The sequence below is a fragment of the Hesperophylax consimilis genome, chromosome 1 (genome assembly GCF_061612785.1).
Source record: "Hesperophylax consimilis isolate HC1 chromosome 1, BYU_Hcon_1.0, whole genome shotgun sequence".
NCBI lineage: Eukaryota > Metazoa > Arthropoda > Insecta > Trichoptera > Limnephilidae > Hesperophylax > Hesperophylax consimilis.
Genome location: NC_142836.1, coordinates 40,757,545 through 40,780,978, shown reverse-complemented (window position 1 = coordinate 40,780,978; position 23,434 = coordinate 40,757,545). Strand labels below are relative to the sequence as shown.

At 32.9% G+C, this 23,434-nt stretch overlaps 1 protein-coding gene across 8 annotated transcripts in view; it reads left to right on the top strand.

Moving 5' to 3' along the window:
• The window catches only part of LOC149426892 (uncharacterized), a 298,356-nt gene that overhangs the window by 73,012 nt on the left and 201,910 nt on the right, over positions 1-23,434 (top strand). For all 8 annotated transcript variants that reach the window (XM_089634013.1, XM_089634015.1, XM_089634007.1 and 5 more), the window contains exon 3: positions 9,262-9,463. In XM_089634013.1, coding sequence (XP_089490139.1) covers positions 9,262-9,463 — 202 coding nt within the window. The remainder of the gene's footprint in view (positions 1-9,261; positions 9,464-23,434) is intronic.

Below are 23,434 nucleotides of genomic sequence, written 5' to 3'. Positions count from 1 at the left end.
GCTCTGCTATAGTAAAACATGTGGGGTTTCCAAAAATTGATGCTTTTCGAAATACTAAAAACCGTGGGGTTTTCATGTAAGAATATAATTCAATATGATCTTCTATTATCACATAAATGTGTCCGAAAGGACTTCATAAAAGGTTTTTTTCCTTCAAGCCAAATGACTTGAAGAAAAAAAAACTATTTAAGACATTTTAAATACAGTTAAGGCTGGCCGCATACATACGTTTTTCGTATTCGATTTCCGAATTCGTTTCCCGTATTCGGACATCCGAATGCACGGAATCAGTAGAAAATACATTAACTGCCGCACACGTTCGTTTTAGTTCCGAACGGAACAAATTCCTTACGCACGTTCCGAATAGTACGAGAGCCCACGACCAAAATTTTTGTCTCATAGCAATACGGCCAAAACCGCATCAAATCGATAGATAGGATTATCCTGAACTGGAAAATACCAATAACAGACATTTTCCGCGTAGCGTTTGATCTGACCGAATTTTCAAAATTGTCAAAGAATTTTACCGAACTGCGTCATAGCAATATGTCTGATTTGCAGACTGTAGTTGAATGATAGTTCTGAGATACCGGAAACATATTTTTCAGACGTTAGTGGTGTAGCGCAAACCCGTAAAATCACTTAAAAAAATTAAAAATGAGACAAAAAAAATGTCTCATAGCAATACGTCTGAAAATCTTTTTTATTAGTAAATTTTGGTTATTTGATGCGAACAAAACAATTTTCAGACGGAAATGTGAACGCATTAAATTTTGAGACCGTTTTGAAAATGTTAACAAATTTTACCGATCGGTATCATAGCAATATGTCTGAAAATTGTTGGACATGATAAAATAAGTTGTCCACATGTGCAAAAAATTTATATCAGACAAATTAAGTGTAGCACCTTCTCTATCAGACAACTTTTCGATACTCAGATATCATTTAAAAATCGTATTGAGGCATCTTGAATTTTCTGAGGCTGTTGAAATTAAATACTGATTTTTTTCTTAGTTTTGGTTTTATTTAAAGCACACTTGAGTAACTTTTACAAAAGAAATAAGTAATGACATCTGTCATCTGTCAAAGTACATATAATAGACAAGGGAGATTCTTGAATATCTATGAAGGCTGTAAATTTAAAAAAACATTTAACAGAGGCGTCGGCCAGGCGACTCCGAAACGTTATTTTCGTTTTTGGGAGTATATGCTACACTTAAAGTATCTGAAAACAGGTTTTTGGTAATCATGGCAGCAATACAAAAAGTTGAAAAAAAAATTATCCGTATTGCTATGATACAGGTCGGCTAAATTTGTTGACATTTTCAAAAATGCGCTCAGGCTATATGCTACGCGCAAAATGTCTGAAAACAAACTTTTTCGTAATACAATTATAAAATCTATGTAGATTTTCACTATCAGACGTATTGCTATAATACCGACTGTCTTTTTTTTTTGACACAGCAGAAATGGCCTCCCACGCAGTTGCTACACTTTCGACCGTTACTACACACCTAGTAGGGTTCAGAATCATACAATCTAACGATTTTATAGGGTTTTTGCCGTATTGCTATGAGACATGGTTTTGGTCGTGGGCTCTCGTACTTGAATGCGAGCCGGCGCGTTCGGAGAAACCGAATGGAAAAAACCTAATGACGTCATGTGGAACGCAACTATTGCATACAGTTTGTTTGTGCCGACCATAGACATATGAATATTAGTAGACTTGCCCTAAGTGATTAAAAGCGTATTATCCCCACTCCCCATACCGGTTCCATTGGAGCCGGCTGTGCTCGCGTATGGCTTCCCGTGAATCTTGAGAATGTGACGTCATCATTCTTGTGCGAACTATGGTCGAGGCATCATCGGTTCATTTTACGAAATAACACGGCAAAATGTTGACTTGTGCTATGAAAACTTGTAAAAATAGATGTGAAAAAGAGAATAAACCCTATTACATTCCATTTATAATCATTATTTTACTTTATTTTAAGCATATCACATCGTAAAATATGGATCAGTTGTAGAAACATAATATACTATCACATCGAGAAACGTCTGGACGCGAAAAACAAAGCTGGTTGGTTGCTGTGAAGTAAATTATGAACATTTATAAAAGTGTCTTAACTAAATACTTAAACAAAATATTCGACTCTGAAAATAGAACCGAATTTTTTGCCGAATTTGGACTTCGCAAATTTGTTCATAACGTGGGGAGTAATTTGCGCTCCCATGTAAAAATGTCTATTCATTCAAAAGCAGATTTTAATTTTAAGAAGTAAATGGTGATATTATAATGCGAGATGCCTATTTACTGTCAGATTGATTTATTGACGAATCACAGTCAGCTTCACCCCCTTCGTTCTTCAACAGTTGATTTTACCCCTCGCCATTATCTTCTCGTCTATTAAAAAAAAAAAAAAAAATATGTATGCGGCCAGCCTTAAAGAGCCAAAATGAATATGTTCAATATAATAATAAATTACAAAAGTAAAAACTTTTTTTTAAATGTGAATACCGCACAAGATTCCATATTGCTCGCAACAATCCGGAGCTAGTGAGATTATGGCATCCCCAATCGGGGAATGTTATGAGGCTGAAGGTGGTGAGGAGGAGAAGGAGATGGGAAGAGGATGGTGGGTAAAGCCATTTCATGAAATGTTTCATTTATACATGCTGATCTTACACCAGGGCGATATCCCTTATGTTATTTCATGATTAAATTGTGAAATAAAACAAATCAATCAAATAAAATTTACTTGCCGGGATTTGAACCCGCGACCGTCGATTGCTAGTCAAGAGCCTCAACCATCGACCACGGAAGCCTTCCCTTAATTCTAACGTTGTTATTGACCTTGTACCGAAAATGTGAGAAATTTTGTTGTTGGATTTTAAATAATAGATCACATCTTCATAAGACGGCTTGAACTGCAATTGATGTGTTGTCTCTGTTTACTTATTTTTAGTGAGCAAAATTTTCACTGAAACCTCAATGTTCCGAGTACCGTAATAAAAGCAATTGTTGAGATTGAAGGTCAAACATTCAAATGTTATTACTTCGTACGTAAATTCCTTCCACCCTCTCCTCCCATTTGCCGACAAAGGATGCCAATTTTTTCAAGTTCTAGGGGGAAATATCCCTAGGCGTAACATTTACATTACAGCATTTCGAAATTACCTAAATACAGGGTGTATCGGCACTAACCCGACAAACTTTAACCAGCTATTCCTTAGCACATTTGGAGTAAAAAATGTTATGGGCACTTTGCTGTCCGGTAGCATTTTTTTTCAATTAAAAACAAAAAAATTTAAAATTTCCACACCACATCACTGTCATTGGCATTGCGTTTCGTGTTCAACAGCTGTTATAAGCAAGTATGTCAAAAAGCGTCTTCGCTCTTTCGCACACACTAAATAATAATAGTTAAAAATGAGACGAATGGTGCCGTGCCATTTCGTTGTGATTGTAAGTGTGCGCCAATATAGGTACACACGTGCATTATTCAACGGAATTCGAATAAAATATTTGCCAGATGGGTTTTCAAACTTTGACAAAGGATAAAACAGTGGTGACATGTGGTGAAAATATGAATAATAAATTTTTTATTAAAAAAAACGTTACCGGACAGCAAAGTGCACATAAGATTTTTTGCTCCAAATATGCTAAGGAATAGCTGGTTAAAGTTTGTCGGGTACGTGCCGATACACCCTGTATATTAAAAAACGAGAATTGTAGCAGAAGTTATTATTTATTTTTTCATCATAACTCAACACAATGACATTTCAACACACCTTTAAAAAGTCATTAAAAGTGGAGAAAAACGATGTAACCTGCTCAATCAACACTGACTGCATGACCAATTCCTAATAAAATGTTAGTCATTCAGAATATATCTGAACACGTGTTCCACGTAGGTGACCTTGTCTGAATAAATACAATGGATGAGATGATACAATATTGTTATTTTTAGTAAACCATATTTGTGTTTTACTGATAGTTTATTATGAAATTTGTCAAATCATTCTTTATAGGCCTCCAGTCGTGTTTTTAACAGGAAAACTAATATTTTGACCAGATTTTTAATAAATTAACAACATTTCACATCCGTAAGTTTTCTTTGTGTAGTTTTGGTTTCATCATTTTATAACACTTTTTAAAGGTGTATTGAATTGTCATTAAGTTGAGGTATCCGGCTACGAAAAGAACAGAACTCGTTTAATATTTATAATATTTCAAAGATACGTTTCATATATTATCGTTTGTTTTGAGACTAAGCTTACTTGGCCCACCACTGTAGCGTGCACAATGCACGTCTTCCATATATGGATGTGCAGGATCTATATTTTTGATACATATTTAATATTTTGTTGAGTCTCATAAATATGTCGTCGACACAAGTTCCAGAAAACTTCTCACAATTCCTCGCCCGCCGGATAAAATGGCTCAATTTTTCTAAGGTGGAAGTTTGCAATTCTTTAGAAATACCAAGAATACCATTCGACGTTTCCCTTTTAAGTTGTTTACGTCTTTTTATTCCGGACACATTCGTAATATCCCAACGTGCGTGGTGCTGTCACCAATACCTTATGAATCAGGAACCTGTTTCTTCTGTAGGTTGAGAAGACTCTTTCATTTCATAAAAGAGAGTCTGTAAAGTGCTTACGGATATTGTATTTGATGTTTGCTTCCAAGTTATTTTAAGTATATTTTCGCCGCGTATTGTGTTGGAAATAACGGCAGTTTGTAATTACCTCTAGTGGTAAAACTTTCTTATGGGGATAATAAGATAACCGTGACATGTGTTGACGTCCATTCTTAATCATATTAACGTAATATTTATTCTTCGCGTTTAATTGCATATTTGCTTTGGGTCATCATTTTAATAAAATGAATTTAATAAAGTTTTTTAAGCTAAGTATATGATATAAATTATCAACATGTATCAACACCAAAGGTTTCTTCATCATTTATTAATAAAGTATACATCTAATTAAAAGAAACCTATGATTTCGAAACGTATTTATATATATTTTTTAAACAATTTATGTAATGTATTATCTTTCTGCCGTTTATGTCAGTTAGGAGAGGCCTACAACATTAACCACTGTACACGGAGAAAAATGAGTATCATTAATTTATTAAGGATGTCTTCAAATTATTGGTTATCATGAACATTAATTTATCAAAAAAATAATAATTAATATTTGACAAGTCCAAGTATTTCACCTAAAAAATGTATACAATTTGTATCAACGCCATCTAGTGAGAGATTTAGCACTTACAATGCCTTTCTCATATAAAAATAAAGTTGGTTGTTCTCAGGTGAAAAAATGTAAAAAGCAGTAATTGTTGAATGAAACACTAGCATATATTGAATATTTTCTCGGGTAAGAAATAAGCCCCCATAGCTCAGTGGTCAGAGCTTTCGACCGGAAATCGAATGGACACGGGTTCGAGTCCCGTTGGCGTCATGTATTTTTTATCAGGAGATTTTTTCAATGTGGATGAGTGTTTCAGGCGAACAATTATTGCTTATAAAAATAATTGGTAATCCGGTTAGCAACAGGATTGCAGGAAGTTTCCACATAAACTTTTAGTAAATTCTTAATATATCGGAACACGTGTTCATGCATCTGCATTTGCCTTGATAATATATAATGACAAAATGCAAAAGTATAAGGATTTTTATGAACCGAAATCGTGATATATTCGTAATTTACTAAAAAAATTTAAAGCAACCTATTATTTCATTCATTAAGAGCCTGCAATCCCGTTTTTAACTGGATTATGAATAATTTATTTACATACACGAATAGAAGATACACGAACAACTAGGCAAATATCAACATTTTACATACATACATCTCATTCCAACTATAGTTTTCACTCTCCAATACAACGTTTACACAGTCTTGGTAACAAATACTTAAACAATATAAATGTATTTGACAATAATTTGAACTTGGCAAACTTTAAACGGAGTATGTGCGAACTATTTTTACCTAATTTGTAAACTATTGTTATACTTTCTTACTGTCATTATGGTTGATTTGGAGGATTTTGGCAGATTTTCTATTTAGATTTTTTAAACTCTTATATTTTATGTAACATATTTTGTTAACTCTGATATTTTTTATGTACCCTGTATTTTGTTAACACTGTTTTTTTATGTAATCTGTATAACTAAAAAAATAAAGATGTACATTACTATAGGGAAAAGCCCTATGGGTTTTTAAATAATAAAAAAATAAAAATAAAATTAAGAGGTTAGCAATAATCGTTTTTCTCTGTGTACTGATAAATATGGTGTAACTATTTTATTTTATTGATAAGTTAATAAATATTGACAAAAAAAAATTCAGTGTTTTTGGTAAAAATTTTAATATTTTTCTTTATATTTAACAATACCTAAAAAATAATTGCACACGCTTAAAACAAAGTAGGTGAACGGATTAGTCTACATATCGCGCTAAATAACCGTCGCCGCTACGGTAATTTGGGAAGATTGCACGAAAGCAGGCGAGCGAGCTTTCACGCAAAAACGATTAACTTCAAAGAGAAATTGCGGAGCTTTTCCCTATCCCACTAGTTTACACGTCTGTTTGACTCTAACGTAGGTATTTGTTTTTAAATTACAAAGTCACACGTGAAAAACAATTGCAATAGCATACGGAAAATATTTCCAAATAGTCCAGTGGATTTATGGCACTTGTAAAATAGTAATACCAGCAGTAAAGCGAGTCCCTTTTCTGGTGCTAAAATTTCAAACCAAAAATTGGTTTTCATTCCGAAATTTTGATTCAAACCAAACCGTAACTTAATCAGCAACGAAACAAAACCGTTTCATTTTTGTGTACAATGATTGGATGGAGTACCTAGTTACACGTAAAAAGCGGTTATCGTGAAAAAATAAATTGACAGAATAAATGTATGTTCAAAAAGTGGGATGAAGTTCAAATAATGGAAATTTATTGAACAGATACCAATTTGATCAGATTTTGGGATATGTCATAAATAATTGGCAAAATAATAGAAAAAAAAGAATAAAAATAGGTACGTATGGCAGTTTTGTGGACTGAAAACTTTTTAGGTAACTCCACTGTTGGTAATAAAATCAAATATACTTATGATGGTTGTCTGTGACGACATGCGTGATATTAAGTATATCTGCCTAATGCACGGAGAAAAATGAATGTTGCTGATTTATTAAAATATCATGGCATGGTGCAGGTGCAAGAACACTTGGAATTAGGAGTGCATTAAAGGTTTTCAGGAAATGGCCTGCATTTTTAACCAGATTACGAATAATTTGCAGATATTCTTAATAAATTATCAATATTTTATGTGAGTAAGTTTTCTCCTGCGTATTGCTTAAAATTATTCGGGTTCTATGAGCTTTTAATTTTGAAAATTAGAACTGATTATGAAAACCGAGGTATACAGGGTTTTCCAATAAGAGGTGATATTTTGAATAGCCCGCTATTTCGGTAGATGTTACTTTTGAAGCTGTCATTTTTTAACATTTGACTAGTAGAAACTACGCCATTAATAAAAATGGAACGATACACGCTTCAACGACGCATTGAAATTATTAAAATTCACTTGAGTGAATCAAATGCAAATCATCTTGAGTGATAAGGCCCATTTCCACCTCGGTGGCTTCGTCAACAAGCAAAATTGTCGCATCTGGGGCTCGGAAAACCCAAGAGTTATTGTTGAAAAGCCTCTCTATCCTCAACGTGTGACTGTTTGGTGCGGTTTATGGTCCGGCGGAGTCATTGGATCTTACTTTTTCGAAAATGAGGCTGGAGCAACAGTTACGGTGAATGGATCAACGGACAAATCTGGACAACGTTTATTTTCAACAAGACGGCACGCGGCGCTACGTGCCACACAAGCAACGAAACCATTGATCTTTTAAGATTGAATATCAAAATAACACCTCTTATTGGAAAACCCTGTAGGCAACCATTTTTTTTTCTTTTGATTAAATTTTAAACCTATCTAAATCTGTTAAATGTTGAAAGATCTAAATCTTGATTCTTAAACTTTACAAACGGTGTTCATTCGAAAGGTAAATTTCTGATCATCTAATCTCTCTTGATCCTGAACAAATATTATACTTTCAGCTTCATACATCCGACAATAATAAATAATATCAGTGGTATTTAATATCATAATCAGCTTTTGAATATAATAATAAGGTAATATTTTTAACTATATCAATTATCTTTGAGACGGGTTCAAAGTTGGTAGATCCTTCAGGTTAATCTGTCAGCTCTGTTTAAGCCAACTTTGATTCGATTGTTAGTAATAATTAACTTGTATAGTTGTTAACCAGGACTGGACAGTGGGTGGAGTTAAAACACATAACTTTGTACTGCGGCAATGCCAATGGGATATATATATCAAAAGTTGTGGTCTTACGTCACTAACATCTGCGTGAAATTACAAAACCGTGGATTTATTCCTTTAGTCTGCGTAAATGACTTAAAGTTTGGATTTTTTTTCAAACTGTTTATTTACTTGTTTTTGAATGGCATACACCTCCTAGTCGAACACTAAGCAAACATTATATATAAGTTTTGCAATATGTGTTAGATCTTAACTATTAAAAAAGTTATTTTCGGTGTTCACTGCATTAAAAATTTTGCTAAATTGTTTTAATGCTAAAATATATTTTTTAAGTTCTTTTATTATATTAGTTCTGTCAAGCAACTAGCCTTTAATGATAGAATAACAGAATTTGAATAGGACATTTCACAGAAATCGAAAATGTACGTTGAAATTTGATGAATTGTTCAAGTTCTCCGAAACAACCCGTCCTAACGTTCAACTTTGTGGAGTCGACTACATTTTTTTTAAACTTTTTCAAGAAACCTAACACCATTAATATCACATTTACAGTAGTTCACCGAAACGATAACCCCACATTCCATAACGATGCAATCCATTTAGTATAATTCAATATTAATAACTTGGTGAATTCTTTCGAAAAAAATACATCAATTTATTTTTTTCTTAAACCTTTTCTCTAGCGCGTCATCTTTATAAAGTATGTGTTTTATTTTATTTGAGAGTAGGTACAAGTAAAAGTATGTTACGTCTGTTATAATATTAATGAATAGAGTAACTAAAACTGGACCCAATACCGACCCTTGAGGAATACCCGATTCCATTTAATTGGCTCTGATCTTTCGTTACTCGTTTTCTTTCTGGGGTATGTTTGTATTAAGTATATATCGTTTGTTTATCGGTAGGTTCCGCCGTGGCGATGATTGGCGCCAACTTGCGGTTCGGCGCCGGTGCTGCCAGCAACTCTTCGCTGAACGCCACGCGCCTGTTCCAGTGCCACCCCGGCGGCAGCGCGCAGGCGGGGCTCATCTTCCTGCTGGGCTCGCTTGGCATCACGGCCAACGTGGCGCTCATGGCCGTCATCCTCAGCAAGCGGCAGCTCAGAAGGTAACCTACCGCTATCGCTGATAACTCTGTTATTTGTTGTAACCTCTACAATTATATCCATGACAGATAAGTTGCAATTGATATCTCAGGCGGGACCCTATTTCCATTTTACTACACACCTTAAAAAGTCCACAAAAACGTCACGCTCATATTTAAGAACTCTCGGACTATATTTTGTAATTTTTTAAAAAGATTTTTTTTTTAAATGTATGTTTTTTTATTAATTCTTGTATTTTTTCTGTATTGATTTATTATTCTAATAGGCTTAAAATATTGTTGAAATGTTTTCTTTTCTTTTTAAAAGTACCCATCTAGTCGCTCATATAACTAAATCATAAATACATTTATTGCTTCACATTTTAACGACAAATAACAAAGTTAGGTGGGGAACACAGACAAAGGAATTAATAGACGAGAAGATAATGGCGAGGGGTAAAATCAACTGTTGAAGAACGAAGGAGGCGAAGCTGACTGTGATTCGTCAATAAATCAATCTGACAGTAAATAGGCATTTCGCATTATAATATCACCATTTACTTCTTGAAAGTAAAATCTGCTTTTGAATGAATAGACATTTTTACATGGGAACGCAAATTACTCGCCACGTTATGAACAAATTTGCGAAGTCCAAATTCGGCAAAAAAATTCGGTTCTATTTTCAGAGTCGAATATTTCGTTTAAGTATTTAGTTAAGACACTTTTATAAATGTTCATAATTTACTTCCCAGCAACCAACCAGCTTTGTGTTTCGCGTCCAGACGTTTCTCGATGTGATAGTATATTATGTTTCTACAACTGATCCATATTATACGATGTGAATATGCTTAAAATAAAGTAAAATAATGCTTATATATGGAATGTAATACGACAATTGGGTTTATTCTCTTTTTCACATCTATTTTTACAAGTTTTCATACCACAAGTCAACATTTTGCCGTGTTATTTCGTAAAATGAACCGATGATGCCTCGACCATAGTTCGCACAAGAATGATGACGTCACGTTTTCAAATTTCACTTGAGGCCATACGCGAGCACAGCCGGCTCCAATGGAACCGGTATGGGGAGTGGGGATAATACGCTTTTAATCACTCAGGGCAGGTCTACTAATATTCATATGTCTATGGTGGGGAACAAATTGTTTTTCGTAAAACGGTGTAAAATATTTATTATGTGAGCAAATGCACCAAATTCACCATGTCGTAAAATTATCTATCATTTGAAAACAATTTCACAAAATGTATTATGAAACTTTTAGTTCTCGGTTGAAACCCATTTTAAGCTTCTGGTTAGAACTTTACTAGGGGTTTCCTCTTATTTAGTCGAAACCGGACTGGTTTCATCTTGCTGAGCAATTTAAAGATGTTCCATTTTAAGTTAATTTTAAGGTATTATTTATGTCATTTGGTTCAGATACTAAAAATCTTTTTTTAAAGATTTTTAATTCATTTTCTGATTTTATTACTGTCATGTAGTGGATTATTGACTTTAATTGTAGTTATTTTTTACATTAGGTTTAATATCATTTAACCTTATTAAAACATGTCAATTGAAGCTAAAAAATGTCCAAAAGAAGTAACATTTTGCAAATTTTGGTCGACCAAAATTATTTCTTATCGTACTTACTTTGGATCACCCTTGTTTTATGTCTTGGTTTAATGGTGTTTGAGTTCATCCACTCATCTACCAAGCCAGTTAAAGTGATTTGTGATCTTGTAATAAAACTCTTGCTTCCATAAAACATAAAATTACCCTTTGCCACTTTTATTATCAAAATTTTACTCGTTTTATGATAGCTTGAGATATTTTAATATATAATTATATTATTTACAATCACGTATTATGCAAATCCATGGTTAATACGAAATATAAACATTAACTTAAATACCTTTAGTTTATCAATTTTTATAATAAGCAATTGTTATAACAAAGTATTGAGACAGACTTATATACATAGAAGGAAACAAGTTTACGACTCACCTTGGTACTAAAATGGCGATAGGTTATATCAATTTGATACAATTTTACAAGTGAGCAAAACGAAGTTTTTGAATCGATTTTGCTAGGCAATATTGAACGAGATTCCAAGCATTTTATATGAAAAGTAACATACGTGACATTTTATCACGACCTTTAAACATTTTTTTACTAAATTTATATATTAATGAAATAAATTAAAACACTTTGTTTTTACCACGATAATCTTTATTTTTTTTAATCGACATGTTTCGAGAACGATGTTCTCTTCATCAGGACATAAATTGTACTAAAACTAATTATCAAGTATAGAAAAGGCGTTGGTAGAAATGAAAGTAAGGGGGGGGAAGAGAGGTGGAAAGGGGAGGAGCTTAGAAGATCAAAGACAAAAAATTACAATGGAAATATGTTATTCACAAAATTAATTTGATTATTAATAATATTTAAATTTCTATTGACATTTTTCCTAATTTCTAATATTTCTAAAAGATCTAAGTGAAAACCACTAAAGTTGGTGTGTAAATTTTTTAAACCTGTATTTCTATCAAATGAATGGTTAAATTCAATAAGATGGTTAGCAAATTCCGAATAATTATTACTATTTAGACATCTCAAATGTTTTGTATGTCTCCATATATGTATATGTTTACTGCTTTAAATTATATTGTGTGGAGGCGTAGATGTAACAATTATGTTTACATACTTAATAAAATACATAAATACACCATTTAAAAGAAACTAAAAATAAAAAAAAACTGCGGTTAAAATATTCACAATTAGCTTAATCCAGATACTCCACATAATGCATATAATCAAATAAGTTAATAAATACTTGAATATTGATGGAGAGGCCCGAATACATTATTTTAGTCTCAATTGATTATATTCACTTTTTTCGCCCTTTGGAATGCTTAATAATTATTTTTTTGCTAGCTATTGCCATCACAGTACCAACCCATTAATTAAACCGAATTTAAAAAAAAGCACCTAACAATATATACTAAACCTTTTTAAGGTTATTTTAAAATTGAAGGATCTTTATAGATTTTACGGTAAGTTTGTGCAGACCAATTATAAGGTGGTTTTACTGCTTCAAAAGCTTTAAATTTGCACGGTCGCTAATTTTAATTAAAATTTCTAAGCTTTTCCACCCTTTAACATAAAACGTTGAGTTCCTCGTTAGTAAAATTAAAACCAATTCCCTACTTACAAGAACCTATCTGATTTACGCTTCCGTATCTCAGACAAGGATCAACCGCGGATGTGGTAGCGCCAAAGCTTTCTTCACAAGATCCGGCGGTCTAAGGGTGGAAGGAAGGCCCTATACAACAAGTTATGTGTGGGAAAGCTCTATACAACTAGTCAGGGGTGGTTGGTGAGTTTTTGAGCAAGGCAAGCATCTTTGAAAATGGCATGGGGGAAGTGTAAGTTAAATTTTATATTTAATTTGGGCAGTTAATTCATGGTTTTAGAACCCATTTTTCATTTCGTCCATCTGTAAATGTGTTTAAATGTTCCGCTACCGGTTCAAGATGGAGACCATTTGATTGGTTCAGTAAAGATTATTTTTTTCAATTGCGAAATTTTCGTGTTTTTTCGTACTTTATTTTTCAAATTTTTTAAATATTATGGTACCTACCTGCCCGAAGAATGTTGTAAAAAAGAATTGTATTAAGAGGGTGACGTTTTTTTGGACAAACTGTGTAATTCATTCTTTTAAACTGTTAAAGTTATATAAAATACGTAGTTTATAACTACGCAGATGGATATTTAAGTACCTACAAATCTTTTGATTTCAGAGCAAATTTGTGATTGTGGTTTATAAAATAGGAGAAATATACAAACATACTTTTTTAGATGCGAGGTGGACAGCGTTGACAGAACTGCTAGCATGATTATATTGGTATATTGGTCGATTCAAACTGGATTAAGCAAGACAAAAAGTAATAGTACCTGTGTAAGTTATTACATATTTAGTCATTTGTAAACTTAGATGTACAAATAATGCTGGCGATAGAGTGGTTTAAGAGGTTACATAGACCGACCGCCCCTGCAACTAGCTACGTAAAGGAAATTCTATACGACCAGTAGGTGAGAGAAAGCTTCTATAGAACAACTAGTTGTGTGTGCGTTAAATACCAGTGGAGCAAGTAGCTAGACGTAAGAATCTCCATTGTACTAAACTTGACGTTGTAAAAGTTAAGAATTAATGCTAAGACGAGTATCATTAATAATAATACCGCACAAAGAGTATTCTCACCGTACCTACGTAAAGTTCTCCAACAAAGCGGTTAAACAAGACAGCGCATATCTCGAATATTTGTGATAATAATATGTATTTTCGTTATAAATATCCTTGTTATCTCGCTTTGGGGGAAGGCGAAGCTTTCTGTAAGCTAGACGCATGACGTAAGACGCAAGACGCATGACGGGAGGAACTCATTTACATTATAAGGGCATAAATGTTATTTCTGGCATATTACGTGCTGTGTCGTCGAAAAAAAACATTCGGTCTTTTGTTTATACCTGCTCCGTAAATATATTATACACAGTATCCGGAAACTCATATTACCAGCGGGAAAGTGATTAATCTACGTTAAAAAAACTTAAATCCTGGTCTACACTTTGACGCATTAGCAGATATTAAACTCTGATTTAAAAACAAATTACAGTAAAAATTCCAACTTCAAACACGATTTACTTGTTAATGAAGGCTCATATAATAAAGTTATTCAACAAATTCGGCTCCAAATTTCCAAAATTAATATCCTGTAATATCCCGGTAATTTATTATCCCGACCGTCACCTTTTATTGCGGGCACAATGCACCACTAACACAATCACTAGGAACAAGATTACACAGAATGATGGAATTGACGAACGTCACAGCGATGCTGCCAAGGTCTGTTATCTATGTTAGGATATTGTGTCTCGCCTTATTAGCAGCAGACACATACCTGAATGGATGACGAACCTCGTGCTGGCACTGTTGGTGGACGCGGTGCACTCTTTCGCTGCAGCAGCTGGTCCAGTTTCCTCACCACCTAGGATTCTTGCTACAGAGTCTCCATCTTCTATCTTCGTGTCACCTGTTCCTGTTCTTCATTACCTGTTCCTGTACTTCATCACCTGTTCCTGTACTTCATTTTATTCAATTTAATTTCACTTTATTTTTGTAATATATATTTTTGTTGTAATACGAGTACCTGCATCAACTGTAAAGCGCCCCTGAGGTGATATCTCACAAAAGCGGCGCTATACAAATTGTCCAATAAATAAATAAATTTACAACCGCTATTAGAAAAATTTCAAATTTGTCCCAATTTCATTGTTTTTTTTAGCGATCTTAGCCCCAAACTATCAATACAGTGAGCCCGGTGTCAAGTTTTCACAGTTTTTCAGTCTAGGATATTTAAGTGTAAACAAATGTTTAACTAATTATCATCTCACTATATCAATTGCATCACGAGCTACGGAGCTTTTAAGAATCTATTTTACCATAAAATATAAGAGAGGATGGTATTTTGTTTTCTCCGTATATTTCAAAAACAAAACGCAGTGAAACACGTACAAAGACGGGTAGTAATTGCAAGTAACATTTTGAATGTAGCTTGTTAAATAAGATTACAGCGAATAGGAATTTGCATAGCTTTTTGTCTGAAATTTTAAGGCTCGCTTTGAAATATCTCTTAGACTGTTGAAAAATTAAACAAAGCTCCTTATTAATTATATTTCAAATATTTTATTGCTAAAGTGTTGATACTGAAACAAATCCGTGGGTAGGTAGAAGGTACCTACTAGCTTCTGGTAAAATTATAAATGTAATATTGCTACTCACACAATATTTGCATGCGAACAAATTTTTTAAATTTTGCAAACAATGGAATTTACAGTGTAGAAACCAGGGGCAGAATTCTCCCAGAAGTGTGCTAAGTACCTTTACGCTAAAAATTTAAACAATGCAGAGTCCGGGACGACGAAATGTTGACTGAGGAGCTCGAGCAGCGCTGCTGAAATTTTGAAATATAAACGGGTAAATTCAAGCCTTTAAAATGAGAACAGAGTGTATCACAAAGTGTGAATTTCATTTAATTCACAATTTGTGATAAGGTAGACTAAAGGAAATGAGAATAGTGGTAACTGTTTAAATTAAACACGATGTTTCACGCTAATATCGAGAATTTTCAATGGGTGATTATAAAATCTAGCCATTCTTTTAATTCTAAAAACGTTTTTTATAATCAAATATTGAAGAATTATTGTTTAATTATGTAAATTGAGCCTAGTTTTACTTTTTACTAAGATGAGCATCAATCGTACTATTAAAGTGTATAATTAATGATGTGATTTAAGGATGGGTTGTTTCGCAGATTTTGAACAATTCATCAAATTGTAAAGTTGATTTTCAAGTTCTGTGAAGGTTTTATTCAAGTTCTTATTGTTTCAGTTTTGTGAAGCGATTGGCAAGTTATGATATATTAATAACACTTAATGAACCTTCACAGAACTTGAAATTGTTCAAAAGTCCGAAACAACCCGTCCTAAGTGTTTTATTATTATTTTATGAAAAATTTTGCCAAAAAGTACGTTTATTGAAGAAAGTTGTTATTATAAAGTGTTCGAAAAACATCTGTAAGGTCTTTTGGGGTTTTTTGCGAAATTTTTGTCATCCAGCAGAAACATTTTTTTTTTATTCTTTTAATATTTTGACCCCTTAGATTTGCTTTAACGTATCACCCCCTCAAATTTCACGGTGTGTGCGCGAAACACGATATACTACTATTTGACCCCTGGTTCGAGAACGGTAGGAAAGGGAAACTAAAAACCGGGATTAATCTTCTCTTGTCGCTTTCTCTTGTGGTAATTTGACGGACAAAAGTGTTTCGCCCAATTTAGAAAGAGCCGCAACGGTAAAAACACAAATAAATAACAACGTTTTTGTCTTCAATGGTCTCCGTAACGTGTAACCAGAATGATGAATGGTGGTAAACATCAACAGAAGCTTGTCAGCGTGTCATTAAGGAGAGTTATTTGTTGAAAAACCGCCCCTCCTGCCGCTGAGAGCTCTGTCCTAACACCGCCCTCTGTTAAACCCCTACAGACTACTCAATTCTGTGGGTTCAACTGTTGTGTGTCAACCGTTAAGTGTCGCGTACAGACGACGCGATGTTTGGTTCAATTTCTTCAGTTGCTCCTATGGGGAACACACGCAGTATGTCGCCTATTTTACGTATATGTATATAAAAAACAAAAATTGCAATCGCTCTAATAGCATCATTAACTATTAACAAGCGAGGAAAAGACAAACAAAAAAAATGGTTCATGGAACAAAAAAAAACAATCATATGTATGACGCTACTAAAAGAATAAATATTTAGCTTTTTACGATTTCATTAATTACATCCTTTTCAATTCTTTTGAACTTTTGCAAAAAGGTTACAAAAGCTTCATTCCTAGCATATCTATCAGAGTATATCTTGCTTCTAGTATCTTACCAAATGTTTTAAAAAATCCATCAAACTTCACGTTCATTAGTCACGCCTGTCATTTTACAACAACTACGCACGACGGCTCCCAAGGCCGACTTAGTAAAGTTGGCTTCATCACGCTACAGGCGATCCAACTTGGTTGGGCGGTTCAGTGGTTGAATGCTCTGGCAGTTCAACCGTTCAACTTGAGCCTCCTTATCGTATTCAATTTTACGTTCAACTCAATCGCTCTACCAAATTGAATGGTCTGTAGGTCTCATTATTTTCGACGTTTAGGAGATAGAGGGAGAAGGTACACGGAGAAAAATGAGTTCGTTTTTTTTATAAAAATACTATTAAAAATGTGCTGCATGACCCTTTCCTAATAAAATGTTAGGTCATTCAGAATATATCTGAGCACGTGTTCCACGCAGGAGGCCTTATCCGAATAAATATATTAAACGAGATGCGACAGTATTATTATTTTTAAAAACACGTGTTCCGAGTTCCTCCTAACTTAATATAGCAACCATTAATTTATTACTTAATTATCGCCCTGTTAGGAGCTTTTACATATATTTGTGCTTTATTGATAGTTTGTTACTTAATTAGTCAAATCATTCGTTATAGTTCTCCAGTCCTATTTTTAGCGGGAAAACGAATAATTTGAATAGATTTGTAATAAATTAATAATATTTCATACCTGTAGATTTTCATTTAATTAATTTATCTCACTGTGCAAGTTACAACGGAGCTATCAGCAGTATGAATACAAACATTTCCTTTACTTAGACAATCTAATTCTATTCCCAAAGTGACTACTCTAGTAGGTACTGTAGTATTTCGGACATATTTCCATAATATTATTTGTGATGTTTGTTTCTAAAGAGGCAGTATAAGTCAGACCGCAGTAACATTGCTGGAATAATCAACATATTATTCTGAATCTGCTCTTGGTAATGTTGGAGTTATGTTGAGATAGTTTGTGCAACCTGAATGTTTGCGATGGAAATGTCTTCGTTTCTTCTTGTTGGCGTACTGCGACAAACATGGGATAAATACGTAAACATTTCACAAACTCTAAAAATAATTTTGGTAAGGAAGGTGCAGATGGAAGAGGAAGATAGATGGGTCATAGAGTAGCAAGAAGAAATTGAATAATATGCATAGACATATGAATATTAGTAGATCTGCCCTAAGTGATTAAAAGCGTATTATCCCCACTCCCCATACCGGTTCCATTGGAGCCGGCTGGGTTCGCGTATGGCCTCAAGTGAAATTTGAAAACGTGACGTCATCATTCTTGTGCGAACTATGGTCGAGGCATCATCGGTTCATTTTACGAAATAACACGGCAAATTGTTGATTTGTGATATGAAAACTTGTAAAAATAGATGTGAAAAAGAAAATAAACCCAATTGTCGTATTACATTCCATAAGTAAGCATTATTTTACTTTATTTTAAGCTTATTCACACCGTATTATATGGATCAGTTTTAGAAACATATACTATCACATCACAATGTAGTGATTCTCAAGTGTGCTCATCGTTGTTTACTGGGGTATGTAAATTATGAAACATTTGTAAAAGTGTCTTAACTAAATACTCTGAAACTAACTACGACTCTGCAAACAGAAGAAATTTACTTTGCCGAATTTGGACTTCGCAAATTAGTTCATAACGTGGCGAGTAATTTGCGCTCCCATGTAAAAATGTCTATTCATTCAAAAGCAGATTTTACTTTTAAGAACTAAATGGTGATATTATAATGCGAGATGCCTATTTACTGTCAGATTGATTTATTGACGAATCACAGTCAGCTTAACCCCCTTCGTTCTTCAACAGTTGATTTTACCCCTCGCCATTATCTTCTCGTCTATTAATTCCTATGTCTGTGATAATATGACTTGTTTGGATTAAAACACATTCGTAATTTTCTTTCATTTTTTTTATTAATGCCCGGAGTGGTTCCACCTTATAAGGGACATCTTCAGACTGGTCCATTTTTTTATCTATTTGAATTTTACTTTTGTTTTCACGAATGAATGCACATCTTGGAAGTTAGAATTAACTCATTTCCCGACATTTGATCAAGCTGAAACTCGGCAAATAGACTGGTTGTCGATGACAATGCATTCTTTCATCACGCATCCACACGCGCACGCGTATGAGATTGGTTGACATTGCAGCAATAAACGTAAAAATCTATACAGCAGTATACGGAATAAATGTCGCTCCTACCTAATAGTGATTTGACTCAGTGTTAGCGTGGTTGACTATAGACTCTAGTTAAGAAGGTTCAATCCTCAGTCAAACCAAAAAAGTTTTTTTTTTCAAAAGGCATTTGAAAACAGGTATAGTAAAAACTTAGTTTGTTAGAGCGGTTATGTTTTTAAATTTTTGAATTAATTTTTTTTTCAATTTTAATTGCATAATATCAAAATTTTGAAGAAAATTAAAATGAAGTTTTACAAATTATACTTGATAAGAATAAAATTTAAAAAAACTGGTGAAATTTAAAATAAATCTTTGGTTGTAAATGGCAATTGTGAATAGAGTTAGCGTAATTGGCTCTATATAATAAATTATAATATCTGTTAAGAGAATGCTAGGGAATTTCCTAAAGCTCAGCCATCATGAAAAATTGATATTTTTAAATGGTAGATAATATCGAATCAGTTATCGAATTGAAAAAAAAAACATCATTTTTGCTAGAAGATAAAATGTTTCTTGTGATAGGTTCTAATTATAACTACCACAACACAGGCATTAGCCTAGTATGGTAGTTAAAAAAATGTAACGTGCAAACATTTATTAAATAATAAAAAATTAAAAATTAAATAGCACAATTAAGACAAATTTCACCCCGAGACCCGAGAGTACTTATCTCTATTAGCTTAGCATGAATTGAACGTTTAACCTACAAAATAATACCGCATTTACACAGACTAGCAGTTAAAAACACGCTCCGCGGGTTTTTCTCTGCTAGGCCCTGCGGGCGGCTCTTGGTTGGGCTTCGCCCATTTTAAGTGATGTTAACAACAGTTACAATTAATAGATAGATATTAGGACATTCACAGAGAGAGTGTGAGTATATATATATATATATATATATATATATATATATATATATATATATATATATATTGTTAAAACACGGAACAGGAAGGAGTTAATTAATAATAACATGCTAAATTTGCGCATAATAAGAATGACAGTTGTTTGAATAAATGAAATTTTACGTATTTGTGATGGATTATTTCAAATGAAACACTATTATTGACTACATGTCTACAACTGATATTAACTGTTATCGTACCTAATATAATTAGCTCATAGGAGACTTGCAGTGCTTAAATATGTGTTAAGACAACCGTCAATGTCTATAAGTTGAATCAATATCGTTTAGTTTGTCACAATTAAAGATAGTTATAACAAAGTTGACTTAAATAATAGATTATTACATATTGATTAATTGTACCCGTGTTTATGAATAAAAGGAGGGTAATTGTGCGATGAGATTAGCAGTCGGTTTAGTTAAAAGGTGTTAATTTTACTCCAACTGGTGGTAATTCTTTACCTACAATTGTTACTGTATCTAATAAAGTTTAAAGTTAGATTATATATATACACCTTCATCGGGAGAGTAAAAATCTATATATAAAGGTAGATTATTACAATATAGCGCCCCTGAGGTGATATCTCACAAAAGCGGCGCTACGCAAATTGTCCAATGAATAAATATATATAATGTTTACATTTTATTGTGTATACACCGAAGTCAAAAATTAAATATAGATTGCAATTGGGAAAGAAGAAGTGGAAGGAGGGGGGAGGGGTAAGAGTAGGCTGGGTTTATAATAATTAGGAATTTCAATATCGTTAGACGGGAAAGACCAGTTAAGTGGGAAAGTATTTAAAAGAGAGTTTATAAAAAAAATTCTTGTTAATTATATCTGCTTTTATATTAACATGTTTCCTAATTTCTAAAATTTCAAAATTATTTATAGTGAAGTATTTTAAGACCTGAAAAAAACAAATAGCATATAACCATAAAACAATATATTCATAAGACAAATAGCATTTAATAACGGTTATTCTAATAAATTGATAGTTTAAATACTAAATAAAAAAAATTAAACATATTCTCTTCAAACGGTCTTTCTAAAGATAGAAATAAACAATGGCGTAGAATTCCGTTTGTGGATAACTATACTTCTAAAATTATATATAAAAACAATCCTGGTACTATTCAACTGGCGTTATACACTAATAACAATAAAGAAATATATTCTTAATAATAAAGATAGCAAAATTCAAACAAAAAAATCAGGAGTTTAAAAACTCAATTGGCATGATTGTAATTTCTTTTACAAAGGTAGAACCAATAGTAAATTTTGAAGTCAGAACTAAAGAATATCGCAGGGCTCTAAATGGAAATAGTGAATCTGAGTTTGCAAATCATCCTTTGAATAATGATCACACTTTCGATAAAAATTCAGGTCTTAAAATACTTCACTCAGGATATAAAGCATCGCAAATAAATAATTTTGAAATTTTAGAAATTAGAAAACATATCAATATAAAATCAGATAAAATTAATAAGCAAAAATAATAATGAAAAATGCCATTACAAAGTGATAAGCTTCTTATCTTATTAAACGCTTGTTAATGGTAAGTAGTCAAGTATTGTGAGCTGCATATTTAAATATTCGCGCCAGTCATTTGGTTCGTTTTTATACCGCCAGAGGTGCGCTCTGTCGGCCATCTATAGCCGTGCGTATCGGCCATTGAAGGAACGTGTGATTTTTTTATAAACTTCAAACATAATCACGTAACTGTGGATAATTTTCATTGTAATGTAATTAATCCAATGGATTATGAACTTTATAAAACATATTTTCTTCGATATTATCCAAAAATTATATGAGCAGAAACGATGCTTTTAATAAATCTCGTATTATTATGAGGCGATCCTATTTTAGTATGAAATCGTGTCTTAATTTTCAAGTTAGCGGAATTTACCCGAAACAGACAATTTTAATTTGACCAATCAGAGGGCCTACATCGTCCAGACGCTAGAACAATAATACTATCAGATAATATTCAGAGATAGGTACTTTTCGTACTTAAATTACTCCCACTGTTGTGTTTAACAGTGTATAGAATCTAACTTAAAAGGTAAGCTTAAGGTAAACTGAATTTTAATCAAACTATGCAACGTATAACGTATCTGTAACATATTATTATAGATTAGAGTTACTGTTAACTTTAAAATTTGGATTGTACAAAAAACTTACTGATATGAAATACTGTAAATTTTTTTTAAATCTGTCCAAATTAATCGTTTTCCCGTTAAAAATGGGACTGCAGGCCTGTAACGAATGAATTGAAAGAGTTCCTAACAAAGTATCAGTCAAAAGCGAATGTTTTATGGGGATGGTGGAACACGTGTTCAAACAAATACTGATATTGTTGCATTCCGTCATGACATTTATTAGGAAAAGAACAAGTGTTCTCAAAATATTCTGAATGACTATTATTTTATCAAGAAGATGGCATGCTGTCACTTTTTTTAATATGATCTTTTTTCTCCGTGTACGTCTTGTAGAAGCAAAAAATTTAAAGAATTATATACAAGAGAGGAATAATATCCAACTTAATACACTACCGTCTTCCTAATTAGATTTTTATACGCACGTTCAACGTTTGTATGGTAAAGCCGGCCTTAAGCTTGGTTTTAAACATACAAAGGCCGCAGTAATTAATAGGTAAGTCAAGTTTTTCACCGTTCCGACTTATACCACAAAAATTTACTTAAAAATCCAGATACACAAGCTCAAATATTTTATAAAAAATACAGAAACATGTGTAACAATCTCATTAAAATCACTAAAGAAAACTATTATAAACAAAAATTGTTCAGAGCCGGCAATAACAATAAAAAAATTTGGCAAATTATTAAAGAAATATCTGACACTAACCAATCAATACCACCAATCAATAAATTAAATATCAACGGACTAGAAACCTCCCTAAAAGACGACCCTGACACTGTGACCAATCATATAAATGAATATTTTTGTAATATCGGAAAAAATTTAGCATCACAAATCTTAAATAAGACATCAACCGATGAAAATTCTCTTGCCGACAAAATCAAAAACTCTGCTTGTGAAACAAATAATTCACTCACACTTAACCCCACTAACTCTACTGAAATTACGCAAACTATCAAACAATTAAAGCCCTCCCATTCATGTAATCATGACAAAATATCCTCAAACATACTCAAAATTATTGAACCTTTTATAAATCAACCACTAGTACATATTATTAACCTCAGTCTCAATAAAGGCGTATTTCCGAATAAACTCAAACTTGCTCTGGTTCAACCAAATTTTAAGGCTGGAACTCCAACTGATATTTCAAACTATAGACCTATCTCCATTTTATCATCACTGTCCAAAATTATAGAAAAAATTGTAAAAAAAAGACTTATCGACCATCTTACAAAATACAACATT